A 16,788-nucleotide genomic window follows, 5' to 3' on the forward strand; every position below is an offset into this window, starting at 1 on the left:
TCAGTTTCTCAGAGTTAATAAACACCCACCAACAGTGCTGAGCTCACAAAGCATCTCCAGAAGATGTGGCTATTCTTCTGTTTCATTAAAAAAAACACCCAAAAACCCCAAACCCAAAGTCACAGCCCTACAGCAATGGAAGCATTGCTTTTCCCAAAGCAGTTCCAAAAGCAATTTCCCAGTGCTTTCCAAAGTGTTGTAGCAAAGGAAGATGAAACCCCTCAGTGCTTAAAGAGCTTTGAAAGTATTTCCTGTCATAAAGAATAATTGACAGAAAAATATGGCTTAAAAAAAAAAAATAGGAGGTCATATTTTGGGGGTTTCAGCCCAAATCCTTCAGCACTGGGATAATACATGGCAAAATCTTTATCTCTGTAAATAAACAAAAAGTATCAGGAAGGGACATTTTCCAGTTGCTGCCATTGATCTGTAAGTGAAGGCAGGAAACTGCAGGAGGCATCTTGCAACAGGAGACCCATAACTGCACGCTGGAAAAGTTACTTTGCTTTGAAAATATTTCCTGTCATAAAGAATAATTGATAGAAAAGTATGGCTTTAAAAAAAAAATAGGAGATCATATTTTGGGGGTTTCAGCCTAAATCCTTCAGCACTGGGATAATACATGGCAAAATCTTTATCTCTGTAAATAAACAAAAAGTATCAGGAAGGGACATTTTCCAGTTGCTGCCATTGATCTGTAAGTGAAGGCAGGAAACTGCAGGAGGCATCTTGCAACAGGAGACCCATAACTGCACGCTGGAAAAGTTACTTTATTTCCCATCCTAAAAGGAGGCAGAATCTGTAAAAACTCATACTGGGGAGGAGTGAGACCAAGCACACTTCAAATTTACTCTGTGTAAAAAATGCATCCTTGAAATCTGGAGCTGTTAAGAAGCCAGGCAGGTTTTGGGTGGATGGCAGAAATATAACTCACAGTGATGCCATCTTTGGCCAACACTATAATTTCAGCATCTATAAATTCCATGTTTTCCTTGCAGTGAGCTCTGTCCTCATAAACAGAGCAGCCTGTGAATCCACAGGCACCGGTTTCCTTCCCAGCTCTCTTCTGGCCAGTGCTGTGGCCACCAATGGGGGCATTTCTGCACACATTTCTCAGTCTCCAGTCTGTAGAAAAGGGATAATGATGTCTGTGGAGCCCACTGAGGCCAGTGGATGGAAAGCTGTGGAGCAGGAAAGATCCTTCTAGTCTTGGTGAGCTTGCATCACCACGGGCTCAGCAGTGTGGGCTCAGGGGGGTTTGCAAGGACATTTTCAACTAGAGGTGAAAGTCCGTGGGCTTGGACTGAAATTAAACACCCCAAACTGACCATGCATCCCTGGGATGAGGGCTTCTGTGTCTTTCTTTTTCATTTCTCTTGACCTGCTGGATGACAGAGAGCACAAGGCACCCACAGTAGTGGTCCCCAGGGGTATCCCCAGGCTGCTTTCAGCTCCTGCCAACCACAGGGCAGGACCTGGACTGCTGTCATCAGGTTTTTGAAGAAGATGAGTCCATCTTCTTCCCAAGCTTGTTATGAGAGTGGCTAGAATGATGTGTAATCACTAAACAGTGGGGGGAGTGGAAAAGAAAAGGAATCTTTTCCCTTTTCTTCTTCTGTTCAGCTGCACTTAGCCCTTATTTGTAAACAATTTTCCACAAATGCCAGACTGATAAATGGGGGGGCAAAAAAACCAAAACAAAACAGAAAAAGAAAACCCTGCAACTTCAAAACTTGGGACTTAAGTAATAAACTGTCAGATTTGGTGAGATTCCAAAGAAAACCATGGGAATATGCAAGGGGACCCAAGGGCACTGACCCTGCCCTGCCTTGAAATGTCTTTGTGCTGCAAGATCCCAGGCTTTGGAGGAGGACCCTGGGCACAAAGGCACAGCCAATCTCTCATGGCCCATGTGATCCAAGTTACAAGCTGACCCTGTCTCAGCTGCAGTGTCTCCAGGGGCACGCAGCTACTTAGATTTCATACCAGCACTGCCCAGAACTCCTGATTTTCTCTAAAAACAGATCATGCAGAACTTCCATGGCACCTGGGAACATCCACTCAGCCAGATTGAAGCTTTCCAGCACACCTCTCATCATGTGGCTGGATGTGTAGTCCTCTGTGCAGCTTTGGAGGGCTACAGAGCAGCTGTTTCCTGGCACTGAGGTGGAATTTGTGCTTTTAGTTTCGTAAGAACAATCAAGAAAACTCTCTGCCTAAGCACCCTAGGGCCCTGGTGAAACACTGGCTGGGAATGCTCCTGGGAGCACAAAACCAACACACTCCCCGGGTGCATTTTGGGATGCTCCTCAAAAGGTCTAAAGCACGACTTTCCTGTCCCATAGGGTGGAGAAAGAGAAAAAGAAAAGGGAAAAAAAATAGTTTTAATGAGAATGGTAATAATTATACAGCAAAAAAAGCACATTTTAGTACGTGCAGGCAGGGGTGGACAGCCTGATATCCTGCACGGTGCCTCAGTCACCAGGCTCAGATCTCCCTGTTGCTTTTCTTTTGCAGGAGATGACTAACACAAATCACATCAGGAACCAGGAGCAAATCTGCAGATCTCTCAGCCAACAGCCCCGGCCCTTGGAGTCCCACCACCCTTCTGGACCCAGAGCCCAGGGCTGCTCAAGCATCAGCTCCCAGGAGCAATTCCAAAGAACAGGGACTTTGCTGGCAGGGAACAAGCTGCTTCAAACTGAGGAACTCAGATGCTTCGCTGCAAAAACAGCAGGTCAAGTTTAAGGTGGAATTCTTGGCCCCCTGCTTTTGTTCCTGATGATTTTTGGAGGACAAAGCTCCACCCTGCTCCAAACCCCTCCTCTCCCCCTTTGCTGGACACCACCTGCCCGGAGCAGCGTTCGTGCTTCCGTTGCCATCTGAGATGTGGAAGCAGTTAAAGATCTGTTAGAAAAGCAACACAATTTTGCTTTCTTTATTATTGAGAAATCAAAAGACCTCATGTGACTTTGTAGATGACTTAACACATTTATCGAGCAGGAAGGAAGTGGAGCCGCTCGCTTCGCCTTCCAGTGGGGAGGTTGCTGCAAATTCGACCACATTAACTCACAGCAGGGCAGAGGGATCACAAAATGACTGCCCAAGGGACCACCCAGCCCCCCAAATGTTGCTGCTTCAACATCAAGACAGCAACAGTCGCTCTAGGGATCTTCCACATGGTAAGTTCCAGGCTGAAAGGGGGGACAGGGAGAGGGAGACACGGAAAGAGAGGTGGATGTGTGATCTTTGAGAAGATGTAGTTGTTACAGATCACAAGGTTTCCTGACTGTTGACCTTTCTGTGTTCCCAAAAGAGAAAAAACAGTGATTTAAGAGGGTAGGACAAATGAGGAGAAGGTGTGGGGGGGAGCAGGAAGAAATTTATTGTACTGGGAGTGTTTTTCAATATTCTTTTTCCTGGTTCTCCCAATTGGAGCTCATGGAAACCCACTCTGCTTCTTGTTTTCCCTCTTCAGCTTAACGCAGGAGCTCTTACCTGTGCAGGGGTGTGTAGCCTGGCCAGGGCTCAGCCTGGCTACCTGGACCTGTTGGCTAGAAATGGGGCAGCACGATGGCGATGGCAACAGTGGGAGTGCTGAAACTATGAGTTACTGGAGGGAGGGGGGATTTGGGCCCCAGGCAAGCAAAGGGCAGTGGGGAAAGCTGCCTCCTTCCTCTCTCTGTGGCCAGTTGGACACTGTAGGCAGCATTTTGGTTTCCATTTGGCTCGGTGGCTGTGTTGGGCTGCCAGGCAGCTGGTGTAACTGCTCCTCGGGGGTGGCCACAGATGGCAGCGAGCAGAGGCAGCAGAGCCTGGAGGGACATTTCTTCCACACCACCTGGTTGCACAGAGGTGCTTTCAGGTGGCTTTTAGTCACACTGAGGATGTGGTTTCTCACACAGCACTTAAAATACTCTCAGCTGTTGCACTGGGTGTGCACAGTCATGGGTTGGGAGCTTGCAGGGTGATAACGGTTAACGGGGGCTCTTAACCTGCTGCTTGCACAGAATTGGGGTGAGGGGAGCTGTACCCTGCAGATACATGCTGGGGATGGCAGCTGTGGCACGGGAAGGATGTGCCATGCTCCCACTGCAGCACCAGGCTGCTTTCCAGGGGCAGCAGGAGCAACCCAAGGTGCCTGAACAAATCCCTGCTGCACCATAGCCCCCTCCTCACGCACACAAAGCCAGGGCAGAGGTTCTGCCATGCTGCTTTAATGGGTTTGACTTCCACCATGCCATGCCTGCATAGCTTGGTGGGGGATCCAGCTCATGATATGAAAGGCAAAGAAATCTGGAGATCAGCTCAGCTGCTTTTTGCATAGCAAGATAAAGGGAAAGCACTCAGTGAAGCACAGGATTTTATGAACTGTGGTGATATTTCCATGCCGTATTTTAATCACTTGGGGACCTCAAAACCACAATGAGATTGGTTAAAAGAATCATGCAATTTTATAAGCTGTTTTTTGAGCACCTAGATGACCCCTTGGGCAGGCTACTCCTCTTCTGCCACAAGCTCCAAGCTTATAATCTCACTGCTCTAAAGAAAAAGAAATGGTTGCATTTCTTCTGCATTCTTGTGCATGACCTCAAGGCACAAGAACTGAAACCTATCAAAGCTGAGAGAACAAGAAATTTTTGACAACCAATTAAACATACAACCACCACAGAGGGATGGGCATGAACTGGTTAGAAATGGGACTCTGGTAGGAAGTATAGCCAAGGTCTGACAAGGAGCTGGAAATACTAAAGCTCTGTGCAAAGGAGGCAAACACAAGACGTGGATCTGCAACACATCTTCTCCAGAGATCTACAAGCATGTGGCATGAGTTATCTGTTATCAGTGGTGAAACAGGTACAGAAAATGAATTGTTTTTTTCCTAGCTGGGAGAATGAATCATAAAAACCCTCCTTTGTCTTTCTCAGAAGTCAGCAAACACTTTGAACTGAGGCATGTTTTTCTGATGAGTGTTTCAACATGATGCCACTGACAAAATGGAGATTCCTGACCTGCACCAGTGTGTAGTGGAGAAGGAGACAGCACCTCTAGGTGCTGGGGGTGACAGGGAAAGCAATTCCCTTAATGAAAGCTGTGCTATGTTGAAAAAGTGTTGTGGCTGAAGACACGGGGTGAGTTTTGAGCAGCACAAGGCAGAGAGCCTTGGAGTGAACCCTCACAGTGCTCGTGGGAAGGAGTTTGCAGAAGCAGTTCAAAGGTCCACTGAGGACAGGGAAGAGAAGCTGCTGTTCTTTGCAAAATGGCAAAGGCAGAAGTCATAAGATAGATGTCTTGAGTCAGCCCCAAAGTCCAGCATCCTCCCAGCCTGTCTCCCAGAGCAGTCTCAGAGAAGGTGGTTTTGGAAGCAGGACAGGTGCCGAGTGATCCCAGCCCTTTGCATCCTCTGCAGACAGTATGTCAGAGCCTTCCTGAGCTTCAGGTTACATGAAAACTACCCTGGTTGCTACACGTTGTGTTTAATAATCCCCAGCTCCATTCTGCTCACGTTTCCTTTCCAGTCATTCCTTTTGTTTGCCATGCTCTAGTGTAACAGGCTCACTAAAAGAAGAGGCTCTTTCATACACAGCTTTACTGCTGTGGATGTTATCCCTCTCTTGGCCATTAGCAGTGGAGACATTGTTCAAATCAGAAATTATGTGTGAGCGCTTAGTTGCAATTTGTACCTTATCCTCTGTAAATAAAGGAGAGGCATCTGCAATAAAGCACTTGGATCTCTGCATTGCTAACAAAAAGAGAGCAGAGGGCTGATCCTGCACCCTGAAGCCAAGGGATCCTGCCTGGCTTCTGCTCAGCCCCATCTGGAGCAGGTTGGTCTTGAAGTGGTTGGAGTGGTTCAAACCAAAGCCAGGGAGTTTGGCTGTAGGGACAATCTGGGGTGAGTGCTGGAGCTGCCCACTGATCCTCCTTCCTGGGTGACAAGTCTCTGCTGAGTCTGAATGGGACTCTCAGACATTTTTCAAACAGTCGTGCCCATCACCCACAAGGTGTCTCAAGCACGTTCATAGGGAAGGAGATATCAGTGATAATTGGCCTGATATTCTGATGAGGACCAAGCTCTCCCTTTACAGTCACAGCCACCTGCATCTGTCCACTCTCTGCTCTGCCTTGGCCTGCTTTGGCTTCACCCTGCTGCTGGGTTTTGACTTCACCTAACAGGACACAAGCACCACGAACTCAGCATGGGATCTCAGGAAGGTTTTGGAGTGGCTGCTGCAGAGCCACAGCTGCCCACGCTGGTGCTCACTGGTGCCAGGGCTGCCTGGGCTGACAGCAGCCCCGTGTCTCTGGGTGACAGCTCTTGTGTAGGTCAGTCGCCACCACGGTGACCAGCTGGTGGCCAGGAGGGTTTGGGGTCAAACCCCAAACTGAAACTTCATTGTGCATCACTGCAAAACCAGGATGGTGATCACCATAAGACGTGTACCAGCATCACGTGCAAGATCAGTGCAGGATGTGGTGCCAGGGAGCATTAGCAGCCAACGTGCAACTTCAATTCAGACTAAGGAGCCAGAAATGCTCTTGAAGATTGGGGTTGATCCAGTAAAGGATATGGGGAATGGGCAGGGGCAGCTTGAGCCCTCAGATCTTCAACTCTGCTGCTGCTGGCTCCTCACAGAGTGCCCATCTCTGCAGTACTAGAGCCTGTAGCTCCCCAGGTCCCACTGTGACTCTATCTACTGCATCATCTCAGTGGGTTTCTTTTACACAGAATCCCTTGGAAAACAGTTTAATTTCTGGAGAAGGTTGTCTTGTCTTCTTTAAGAGACAACACAGAATAGCCACCATTTTCTTCCTTACCTCTTCTCCACCTTTTTGATCATGTAGGTGCAGCTGGACAGAGGAAGGGGAAAAGAAAAGGGGATTTATCACCCAGCAGTGACTTGGGTGATTTGCTACATCAATACTGTTGGCTTCTATCAGTGTAAATTATTGCTGTGGGTCCTAGTGATGAATCATAGCCATGCTGGGTGATAGCAATGCCATCAAACACAACCTCTCAGGCTTTGTGGTGATGTCTTGTCCTCCTATAAATTAGATTTGTCTCACTGCTGATCTCTCCATAGACAGTTGAAATAAATCATAGGCATTCTCAAGCATACGGAGAAGGAGGGGCATGAGGAGGAGACAGAGCTGTGTTATTAGCAAAGCTTCACTGGGTGTTGTGAGGTGACTTGCAGGTGACTTTCAAAGAAAGCATGGAGGAATTTGTCCTTTGGCTCATCAGCTCCTCCCAGACATGAACAGGCCTCAAGTTATTTGACATTAGCTTCAAGAACAAGACTGTAGAGTTGCTTCTGAGCATACAGCATAGGTAGAAAACCTGCAAGTGATTTTCTACTAGTCCTTGATTAGAGCCAAAGGAGGTCTTAGAAAGCAGCATGTCTGGCCTTGGTCTGGCCTCGGTTGCAGACAAGCTCTTCTCTTTGGCAGCTCTTTAACTCAAGGAGCAAAGTCTCTTCTCTGGGACTTTCCCCAGGTCCAGTCCTCGCTTGTGGATGTGACTCGTGTTGGCAGAGAGCTGTGATTCATTGCACTTTCACCAGGCTGTGGCTGACCCAAGATGTTCAGCAGAGCCCTGAACATGTTCAGTGCTGGTCCCTCATCCTCCCGGAGCATCTCTGTTGAACAAACAAGACAGGAAGAAGGAGGCAGGAAGAAGGAAAAGATGAAATGTTTTGAAAGGAAACCAAAAGGGAGCTAAAAAAGCTCCTCACTTCATCCTACCTTTCCACGACAACCACTTGTAAATTAAAATAAGAAAAGGTGAAGCTCTGAAAGTACAGAGTTTATATGTGGTGCTAGTAGACTTCAAAGTGCTGGGTGCCACCTGCCTGCACGCAGCACTGTCAGAAACCTTCCCAGCACTGTCAGAGCACCGTGTCACTGTCCCCAGTGGCCCCTGCTAGGCAGGGCTTCAAGCTCCTCTTGCAGAAACACTCAATGTGGGGAAAAAAAGGAGCAACTGTCACAGCAAGGGCATGTGCATAAAGATGAACTGTTTGAAGATTAGTCAAGCTGAACATATTTCAGAAAAAAAAAGGCACATGACACAGTCTCTAACAGCAGTTCAACCCAACTGCATCTGCAGCAGAATTGTTCACCACGGAACGGGGGCTGCGTGTGTCATGCTGTTCATTTTCTACCTTGCAAGACACCCCCGGTTTTGCTCCCTGGGTTTAACGGCTGGTTCTACCTCAGTCCCCCACGATTTGGTGAAGTCACTTCATTTCCTGCTCTTGCAGATCTTCTAACATGAAATTTGAAGCACTTCTTTTCAACGGAGGCGGTAACGAGATAAAGAGTCATCCTTCAAACTTTGCAGCTGCAGGAGATAGAATCCAAAGGGCTGGGTGATGATGGGGCTGGGAGGCTGCAGGACACCAAAGCAGCTGCAAACTGAGCCAGGAAGTGGAGTTTCCTATTTTAAGCTGCCTTTCTCCTGTCATGACACAAGAATAAGAAAGGGAACCAGGTGCTTCTTTGAGCAGTCCTGCCTGTCTGAAATGGGAACCTTCCAATTTCTTCTGGAGCTGAAGGGTGGATCTTGAGGGAGAACATACACAGCCCCGTGGAGCAAGGACTGTTAGGTAGACACCACATCAATCTTTTGCTGCCTTCACAGATTGAAGCCAGCAGCCCACTGTAGAGGTTCCATCACCTTGTGTGCATGTTCTCTACTAGAATAAATGAGGTTGCCTCACACCAGGCAGCAGCGTGTCAAAGCTGAAGTCAGGTGATGGAGAGATATCCTGGTCCTCACATGACACTTGTGATGGAGAGCCAATCAAAAAGCCCAGAGACTGTTGGCTGTTTTATCTTACTGTGGTTCAGTGGCTCATTCTTTCTATGCAAAATCCCTTTTAAATGGAAAATTTGAACCAACTTTCAAAGTCTTCTCCTTAATCTTTCAGGTTGGGCTTGGGTTGTCCCTCTGACACGTATGTATTTTATGGGACTGAAGTTGGTCTGGTTGTGTGGCTCATTTCAACACCTGCAAGGAAACCAGGGCCTCTTTTGCTCTACTGTTCTCCTCTTTGACAGACATTAGAGGGAGTTTTTTATACTGAAGTTCAGCCTCTGGCTCTGCTCTGGCTGTAAATCCATTCGGGATGGGAACATTTGGGATCTGCTGTCCTGCTTTCACTTGTCCTTCAGGAATGAAACTGATCTTTAGGGTTTAGGTCATCTATTTTTCCCAGGCCTCTGTTTAACAGAAACATGAAACGGGAATTTCTTCTTCTGTTTCCCATGTTGACATTTGAGGGGTTTGACCAACAGCAGCAATAAGGGAAAAGAAATCTCTTCATGAGCACACACATGAAACCTCTCAGACAACTTGGGGCACTTGAAGTCATGATGTGATCTCCACATGCAGTTAGTTAAGAGATCCTTTACATCCCAGGGGAGACTGTCGGGTGTAAAGAAACTTCAGAGAGATGCAGTTTCATCCTTGACAAGGTTCAGTGCTTCCCTGGGACTTTAAATGCCCTTACATTTAATTCATGTTCACTGTCTTGTATCCCCATGTAACAGGATCCAGATAATTCTCTTCTTCCCACCCACCTCAGGAACAAATTGCAAAGTTCATTTACTGCATGGCAAAGAGAGAAAAAAAAGCAGCATGTCTTATGGAGCTGTCAAAAAACCTGATACCAGACAGGCCAGGAGAAAACATGACACATCCTTTCTGCCAGCTCAGGTTCTAGACAGTGTTTGAAATCCAGAGGGAAAGCTCCCACTGGGTCCCAGTCCCCACTGCAGAGAGTGTGGCTTGGTGGGTGCTCACTCCAGAAGCACAGGGCACATCTGGGGGATGTGCTGCAGCTCTCCTGAACACTGCATTTGCAGCTTGTGGCACAGGAAGTTGATGAATTTGGTTTTGAAATTAGTGTCTAGGTCTCCGGCAGCTAACGCAGAGACAGTGGGGGAGTCTGGGCTCAGTTCCTGTCCCTGCCACAGCCCATCCCTCCCAGCCAGGCTTCCCCATTGCTGGGGCAGTGCAGAGCCTTTCTCTCCACGCCTCTTTATTTCGTGTGCTTGCAGCCCTAACACATCTGCCTGCACTTTACTCCTGCCTGAACCCTGGATCTCATACAACACCTCCAGCCATTGCTCTGCAGAAGACAAAGCCAACCCTCTCTTCTGCTCACTAGAGGTTATTTTTGCCTCATCTCCCTGCAGTTGCTGCTTTTGTGCTGTTTGTCCCACGTCAAGCTCACAAACCACAACGGTTCCGGTTCCTCCTTGCCTGCGTCACTTCTTGAAGTGGTTGTTGAAGTGAAAACCACCTATGGCTGCTGTGGAAAAGTTGTTTCACCTCAACAGCACTCAAGCTTGTGTTGATCTTGGTGGCAGATACAAAATTTCTTCCTGAGTTAGAGGATCAGATGGCCCAGAGACTGTGAAGTCCAGAAGAAAAACCTGGTTTCTCTCGTTCATCTCTTCATGGCCATCTCTTTTCTCTTGGTGGATGGCTCCTGTCCCTGGCAGGCTGCAGAATGGATGCTCCCAGTGCTGCAGCTGGTGTTGGTGGGGTGAAGATGGAGAGTCACGTTGGCATAGTTTTCTCCATTTTTTTGCACACCTTGGGATTTCCCCTCCTGCAGACCCAGTTCCCACATCTTTGAGGGAAAAAAAATGCACAGGGCATGATGGTCTCTGTGGTACTCACGGTGTGATTCCTGTTCTCTGCTCTCAGGTTGTGCCCTGTTGTTGTGGCAGGAGGTCCTCCTGGACAGGGGTAAAGCTCAGGCAGAGAAGTGGCAGCTCTTTGCACGGCAGCAGAGGAGTCAGAGAACTTGTCCAGAGAGTGAGACCCAGTTGCAGGGTGACAATCCCACGTTTCCTGCATCCTTGGGGAGCGCAGCATCTGGGGTCCTCCCCAGCCACCCACACTGCTAAATCAGTTTTAAACCACCACAGCACACTCTGTGCTGCTCTTGGGAAGCAGCTGTAGGTGTGGGACTGGCAGACCATGCTGGGCTCCAGCTTGCTGCAGCCTCAAAATGCAGAATAAATGAAAGCCACACCAAGCACCAGGGGGGACCTACCAAAGAGGTGAAGAAGATGAGTTGCATGGTGCAGTCACAAATGGGCCATCCCACTATGCAGTGCTGAAACTGTCAATAAGCTGATGAAGGAGCAAAAAATGCCACCAGAGCAGTGCTTTACCCCAGGAGGTGTTATTTGCTCTGATATCAGTGTGGGCAGTGACTGATGCTCCATTGTGGCCTCAGGCTCCTCGTTCTTGGATCCACAACAAGTTGGGTCCACTTGGCGTTTGCTGGCTGTAGCATACAGGCTGGCACGGTGGCATTGTCCCCAGGAGGAATGTGGTGGGGTGTCTGGCTTTGTGGCTACTCATTTCCTGGGTTTACTTGCACAGAAACACCCTGGACCTGCTGTCTGAGGTTCTCCATGGTGAGGTCTCCAGCCTTACTGAGGTCTTCTCCAGCCCGTGACTGCCCAGTGACCCACATGCAACTGGAGTTCTCCCTAACCTGGGGGTTAGAAATTGCTGTTTTTTCTGCAGATCACTAGTGTTTGGATACAGAAATTTGGTTCTAGGACTGAGACCACAGTTCTAGACCTCACTCCATCTCATATCTTCCTAAACTGAAGATGGAATGAACCCTGAAGTCTGGGGGTTGAGAGCCCAATTCAGAAACGTGGAGAAAACCATTTTGCTTCAAGGTGAAAAAAGAACACCTGGGGATTTTACTCAGATTAAAAAAAGAAGAAAAAGGTATTTTTTGTCAATGAAGCAGCATAGCTCGACTTACAGAGTGATCTTTGTTCTTTTTGTGCTTCTTTTTACACTTTAAAACACTATTGTTACGTTTCGCTCAATTGTGAAGCAAAATGCTATTTCAAAATGCAAAGTCAGGACTTCCTGGCTAAAAAAGTGTTGAAATGAAGCTCTTTAGTTTTGTAATTTCTCCATCCTCTTTCAGAAGCTGGCATAAAAAAAAAAAAATAACAATTAAATCCAAACCATTAATAATCGGATAACTTTTGCCTCGATATTTCCTTCTACAGAATCTTTAAACCCTTTGTGACTGCCTAACTCTGGGACCCCTCCTGCATTTAGGACATGCTCCCTGGAAATAAATGAGTGGATTAGAAGTTGGCCCAAGGCCCTCTGAATTGTGTCTTTTGCTTTTGTTCTCCTAGGTTATGAGCATTTTGCTGCTGATTGAGTATTCCCTGGAGGTGGCCGGTGGGAAAGGCTTTTGCAAAGACCTGGACAAGGATTACTACAGAATTGGTAGGTCACCAGAATGCTGGAAAGCAGCAAGGATCTGGGGGGTTGAGAGGGGGCCCGAGGTCCTGCATTGGTCCCTCTTTATCCTTCATCCAAGAAAACTGGAAACTGGTATTTAGAGCAGATGGGCCAAAAACTCACACCCAGAGACAAAACTTAAGCTCTAAAGACTTTGATTTTGGTTTAGGCCATGGCTGTGTTGGCTTTTTGGAGACCAGGGTGGATCCCAGAGAAGCTGGCTTTATTTCAGTGCATCAGGTTCTCAATCCAAACTCTCCAGTACCCTCACACTCCTTCAGCCTTCCCATTCCTCTGACAGTCTCAGTTTCCCCATCTCTTTCTTTTCACCAGCTGTAGATCATTCCAGCCTTGCACACTCTGTTGGGCATTTTCCAGGAAAACACCAAAGTGTCTGACCAGCTCCTCCATGGACCTAGTCTGGCCAGCAAGGTCGGGGTCCCTGAGTGGGGAGCAATCACAGCCCCACACTCCATCCCATTAGTGCATGGGCTACATGATGCTGCCACCAACACCCTCCCCACTATGCCATGGAGCCATCCTCTTCTTATCATCCATCATGCCATGCAAGGATCTCCTGCCTCACAGCTGGAGGCATTTCAGAGAGCCACACCAGTCTACCTCCCTTACTCCCCTGTTCCTTTGGCCACCACCCCCAGGTTTTTCCAACCCTTGGTGGATTTTGTTGCAGGACATTGGTTGTCTGGAAGAAGCAGCCAGGCTGTTGCACATCCCACAAACAGTCAGAAGCATCACATGTATCATGGTTGACTGAAATCCTACAGCTTGAGCTCAGTAGGATCTAGCTTTGCTTTCAGAGACTTGGAGATAGTTCATGTGGGGTGCCATTTAAGAGAAAATAACTCTAAACCTCAAATATTGCTTAACCAGGCTGCTTCTGCCTGAAGCTCTTTGGAAGCAACAAACACAGGGTGATTTTCCCTTTTCTTAGTCACTTTTCAGGACAAAACCACAAGCTGAGATAACCCTTCTCTGCTGTGTGCAGATAGAAACCAGACTCCCACACCCTGCAATGTCTCTCCCTGCAGAGAAGTCTCATAGTCAGACAAAAATGCAGCTCACAGCAGCAAGGACTTTTCTGTTCCCTGCTTTTGCAGCGTGTCCTTCCCCAGGCTGCCAGCATGCAGAGAGAGAGGCCCCCTCTGAGAGGAGGAAAAGGAAACCCAGCACAGCAGATTCCTGCACATTCCAAACTCCATTGTCCCCAGGGTAGGAGTCAGACAAAGTGGAAAGCACCAAAACAAGCATAATCACTGTCTGAGTGAAGTTATTGCTAACAGACAGATCCACAGCTCTCAAAAGAGCCCAGATGGGTTTTAGGAGGCACCAGTCATCCTCCAAGGCTGTTTGGAAAAGCATCAACAGTGAGCAGAAAACAGATATTTGGGTAAGTGCTGCTGATAGGACAGCAAGCAAGGGTCTGCTGTCGTGGTTCACATCTTTCACATGGGACATTATTTCCAAGATAATCCAGTCTGGATGGGTTGGAGGCCACTTTGCTTAGCTGTGGTCCACAGAGGTCCCTCTGAAGCTGTGGCTCGACTCAACACCTAGGACAGCATGCTTTGGAAACTGCTTTCTGCAGAGCTTTCTCATGGAGACAATGTGCAATGAACTGGCTCCAAACCCAGCTGCTCTTCAGGTGCCTGGGATCAGCTCCTAGGTAGGAAAATCCAGTTTTCCATTTCTGTACCATATGCTACTCCTTTTCATTTTATAGATGAAAGCTGAAGAACGTGATGACCTTAAGGTCTTCCCCTCTTTTTGTTTTGTTCTTTTGTTTTGTTTTGATGTACCTGGCCTGGACATGGCCATAGTTGGAAGTATTTTTTTGCTGCTGGTGGAGCATGCACACGCATTCTGTAGTGACCTGAACACTCCAAATTATACTTGCAGATCAGAAAACCTCCTGACAGATACAGTAAAAAAATGACAACTGTTTTTCATCATTTTTTTTTTGCAAAAAAGATCATCCAAGGCTAATAATTTTTACTTTTCTTCAAGTATCTAAGTAAAAAAATTCTTTAAAGAAATAGAAACAAATCCTGGAGACAGATTTTTCAGATAATTTCCATATGAAACCATTATGTGCTTTTGAAGCGAGATGTGAATTTCTGCAAATCTGGAGGGTTTTCTTTAAGAATAGAACTGAGTGGCCCCATTTTTAACAGCCCCCCCTCTTCCCACACAATCAAAATGACAGATCTTCCCCCTCCCCCCCTCTTCCACTGCCTCCTACATAAAAAAAAGAACTTTTCATAATGAAATCCCCAGCACTTCCACTTGGCTTCTCTTCCCAAGCATTTCAAAAGGCTCTGCCTGGGAGATGGTGTTTTCTGATTATTGTTGGAATAAACTCAGTGCAGCCCTTCTATTTTCAGAAGCTAGCAGGGAAGCAAGACAGCAAAGCAGTACAGAAAGTTCAATCTGACTTCAAAACCCAAATGGAAGAGCTGGAGAACAATTTGAGGAGAGGTTCTGTCGATGCCCTCAGCATCTGCTGCTCTATTTGTAGATGCTGCCAGATTAAAGCACGTCTCAGAATATATAATGCTAAAGCTGTAGTCATGGCCCAAGACTATAAACAAGGCAAGGTTTATGGGAAAATGTTTTTCACATGACAGCAGGAAAAAATACATACAGGAGTTCTTTATGAGGAAACAGAGCTCCCTCAAGATTTCTCAGCTTGTTTTGCTGCCTTAAAAAAGAGGATATGGGATGGGTCTGAACTTCAACAGGTATGAGCAGGGAGGGGAAGGAGAGTTGGGATTGTTGTAGGGTTTTGTGATTGCCAGGGTACTGGGCAGCCTGACTGGGCCAGTTGCTCTCAGATGGGGGATGCTCCATCCCTTGCAACCTGCTACTCCCTGCTGGTGTGGCTTCCAAGATGCCACAGGCAGCACTGGACTGAGAACGTTGCTCTGAAATCCGCTTTTCAATGAAAATTGACCAAAAAATGAATAGAAGTTCTGTTGAAAATAGGGGATCAAAATGGGAAGAAGATCTGGGATCTTCTTTGTCTCTGGGACTCTTGAAGGTGATTTTCCCTTTGAGTAGTGGAGTCAATGCCAGGATGTTGGCTAACCCAAAGCAGATCTAAATTTACTACCTAAATAATAATTAAGAAACAACACAAGATTAATTTGGCCAGCCAGAGTGAATAGGAGACAAGCTTTGCTGCACGGGGATTTGGGGCATTCATTTGCAATTTGGAAGAATTAGGTTCACATCTTTATGCTCCATCTCATGGACAGCAGAGATCTGGATGTGCATCTCCCATGCAGACTCCCCCATCTTCAGTCTATTAGAAATCTCATCCTGGAGATGAGTTTTCCTAGCAAAAGTCTTCTTGGCAGTGCTTCACCCCTGAAAGCATACGAGCTTTGGCAGACTAGCTTTTCCTGATGGAAAAATAAACCCAAAAAGTAATCCCCCCCCAAACATTTCAATTAAAACCTCCTTACCAGTTCTAAGCTGTTAACATTGCTAACATTAATGGTTTTCTACCTTGAAAAGATTACACCCCACTGCTTGCCATAGGCCAGATCTTTAGAATGCCTTCAATTCATCCCAGAGTGTTAATCACTTTTATTTTTCATTAATGACTATAAAAATTAGAGGCTGTGGACAAAGTACTACTAGAAAAGTTGTTTCAACTTCTGTCCAGTCAGCCAAGAAAAATACCTCAGCTATGCCTGAAGACATTCATGCACAGCATGCACCATATCCTATGTGCACCATTTCCTGGGCAGAAAATATTCCCTCCTCTGATGGTGAATCCTGCTGCAGGGACTGGGACTCTCCTTTCCCTTGCTGGTGCTGCCCATCCTTTGAACGTGGCTGTCCAGAAACAGCTCCCTGCAGCTTACCAGCAACACCAGATCAGACCCCAACATCCCTGACAAGCTGTGGATACAACTGCTGCAAAACAGCTTTATGGGTTTGTCTTTCCTGTGCCAGTTTATTGGGCATAGAAAGGGGTTTCTCTGCATTCATGGGAAGTATTAGAACCCATTCAGTGTCCCTCCTGGCTACACTCAGTGCAAAAACCCTGATGTGAAGTTAATAAAAAAGAGACACTTGGCAAATAAATCATAGGACTGTAGAATCATTTCAGTTGGAAAAGATCTTTAAGATCATCAAGTCCAACCATTAACCTCCTATTACCAAGTCCACCACTAAAACGTGTCCCTAAGCACCTCATCTACACATCTTTTAAACAGCTCCACCGGATGTGACGCCACCACCTCCCTGGGCAACTTGTTCTAATGCTCAATAAACCTTTTGGTGAAGAAGTTTTTCCTGGTATCCAACCTAGACCTCCCCTGGTACAACTTGGGTTGGTGTCCTCTTGTCCTATCGCTTGTTACTTGGGAGAAGAGACTGACCCCCACCTCATTACACCCTCCTTTCAGGGGCTGTAGAGGGTGATAAGGTCTCCCCTTAGCCTCCTGACAAGAGCA

The 16,788-nt window shown here is 47.0% G+C and overlaps 1 protein-coding gene across 2 annotated transcripts in view; it reads left to right on the forward strand.

Moving 5' to 3' along the window:
• Nucleotides 1-3,017: 3,017 nt before the first annotated feature.
• Nucleotides 3,018-16,788, forward strand: part of LAPTM5 (lysosomal protein transmembrane 5) — a 24,392-nt gene continuing 10,621 nt past the window's right edge. Inside the window, exons 1-2 of one of the 2 annotated variants that reach the window (XM_008946303.1) lie at nucleotides 3,018-3,182; nucleotides 12,196-12,289. In XM_008946303.1, coding sequence (XP_008944551.1) covers nucleotides 3,096-3,182; nucleotides 12,196-12,289 — 181 coding nt within the window. In that variant the 5' untranslated portion in view covers nucleotides 3,018-3,095. The remainder of the gene's footprint in view (nucleotides 3,183-12,195; nucleotides 12,290-16,788) is intronic. The other variant, XM_008946304.1, reaches the window with a different exon arrangement.

Source organism: Merops nubicus, unplaced genomic scaffold (assembly GCF_000691845.1).
Source record: "Merops nubicus isolate BGI_N331 unplaced genomic scaffold, ASM69184v1 scaffold7268, whole genome shotgun sequence".
Classification (NCBI taxonomy): domain Eukaryota; kingdom Metazoa; phylum Chordata; class Aves; order Coraciiformes; family Meropidae; genus Merops; species Merops nubicus.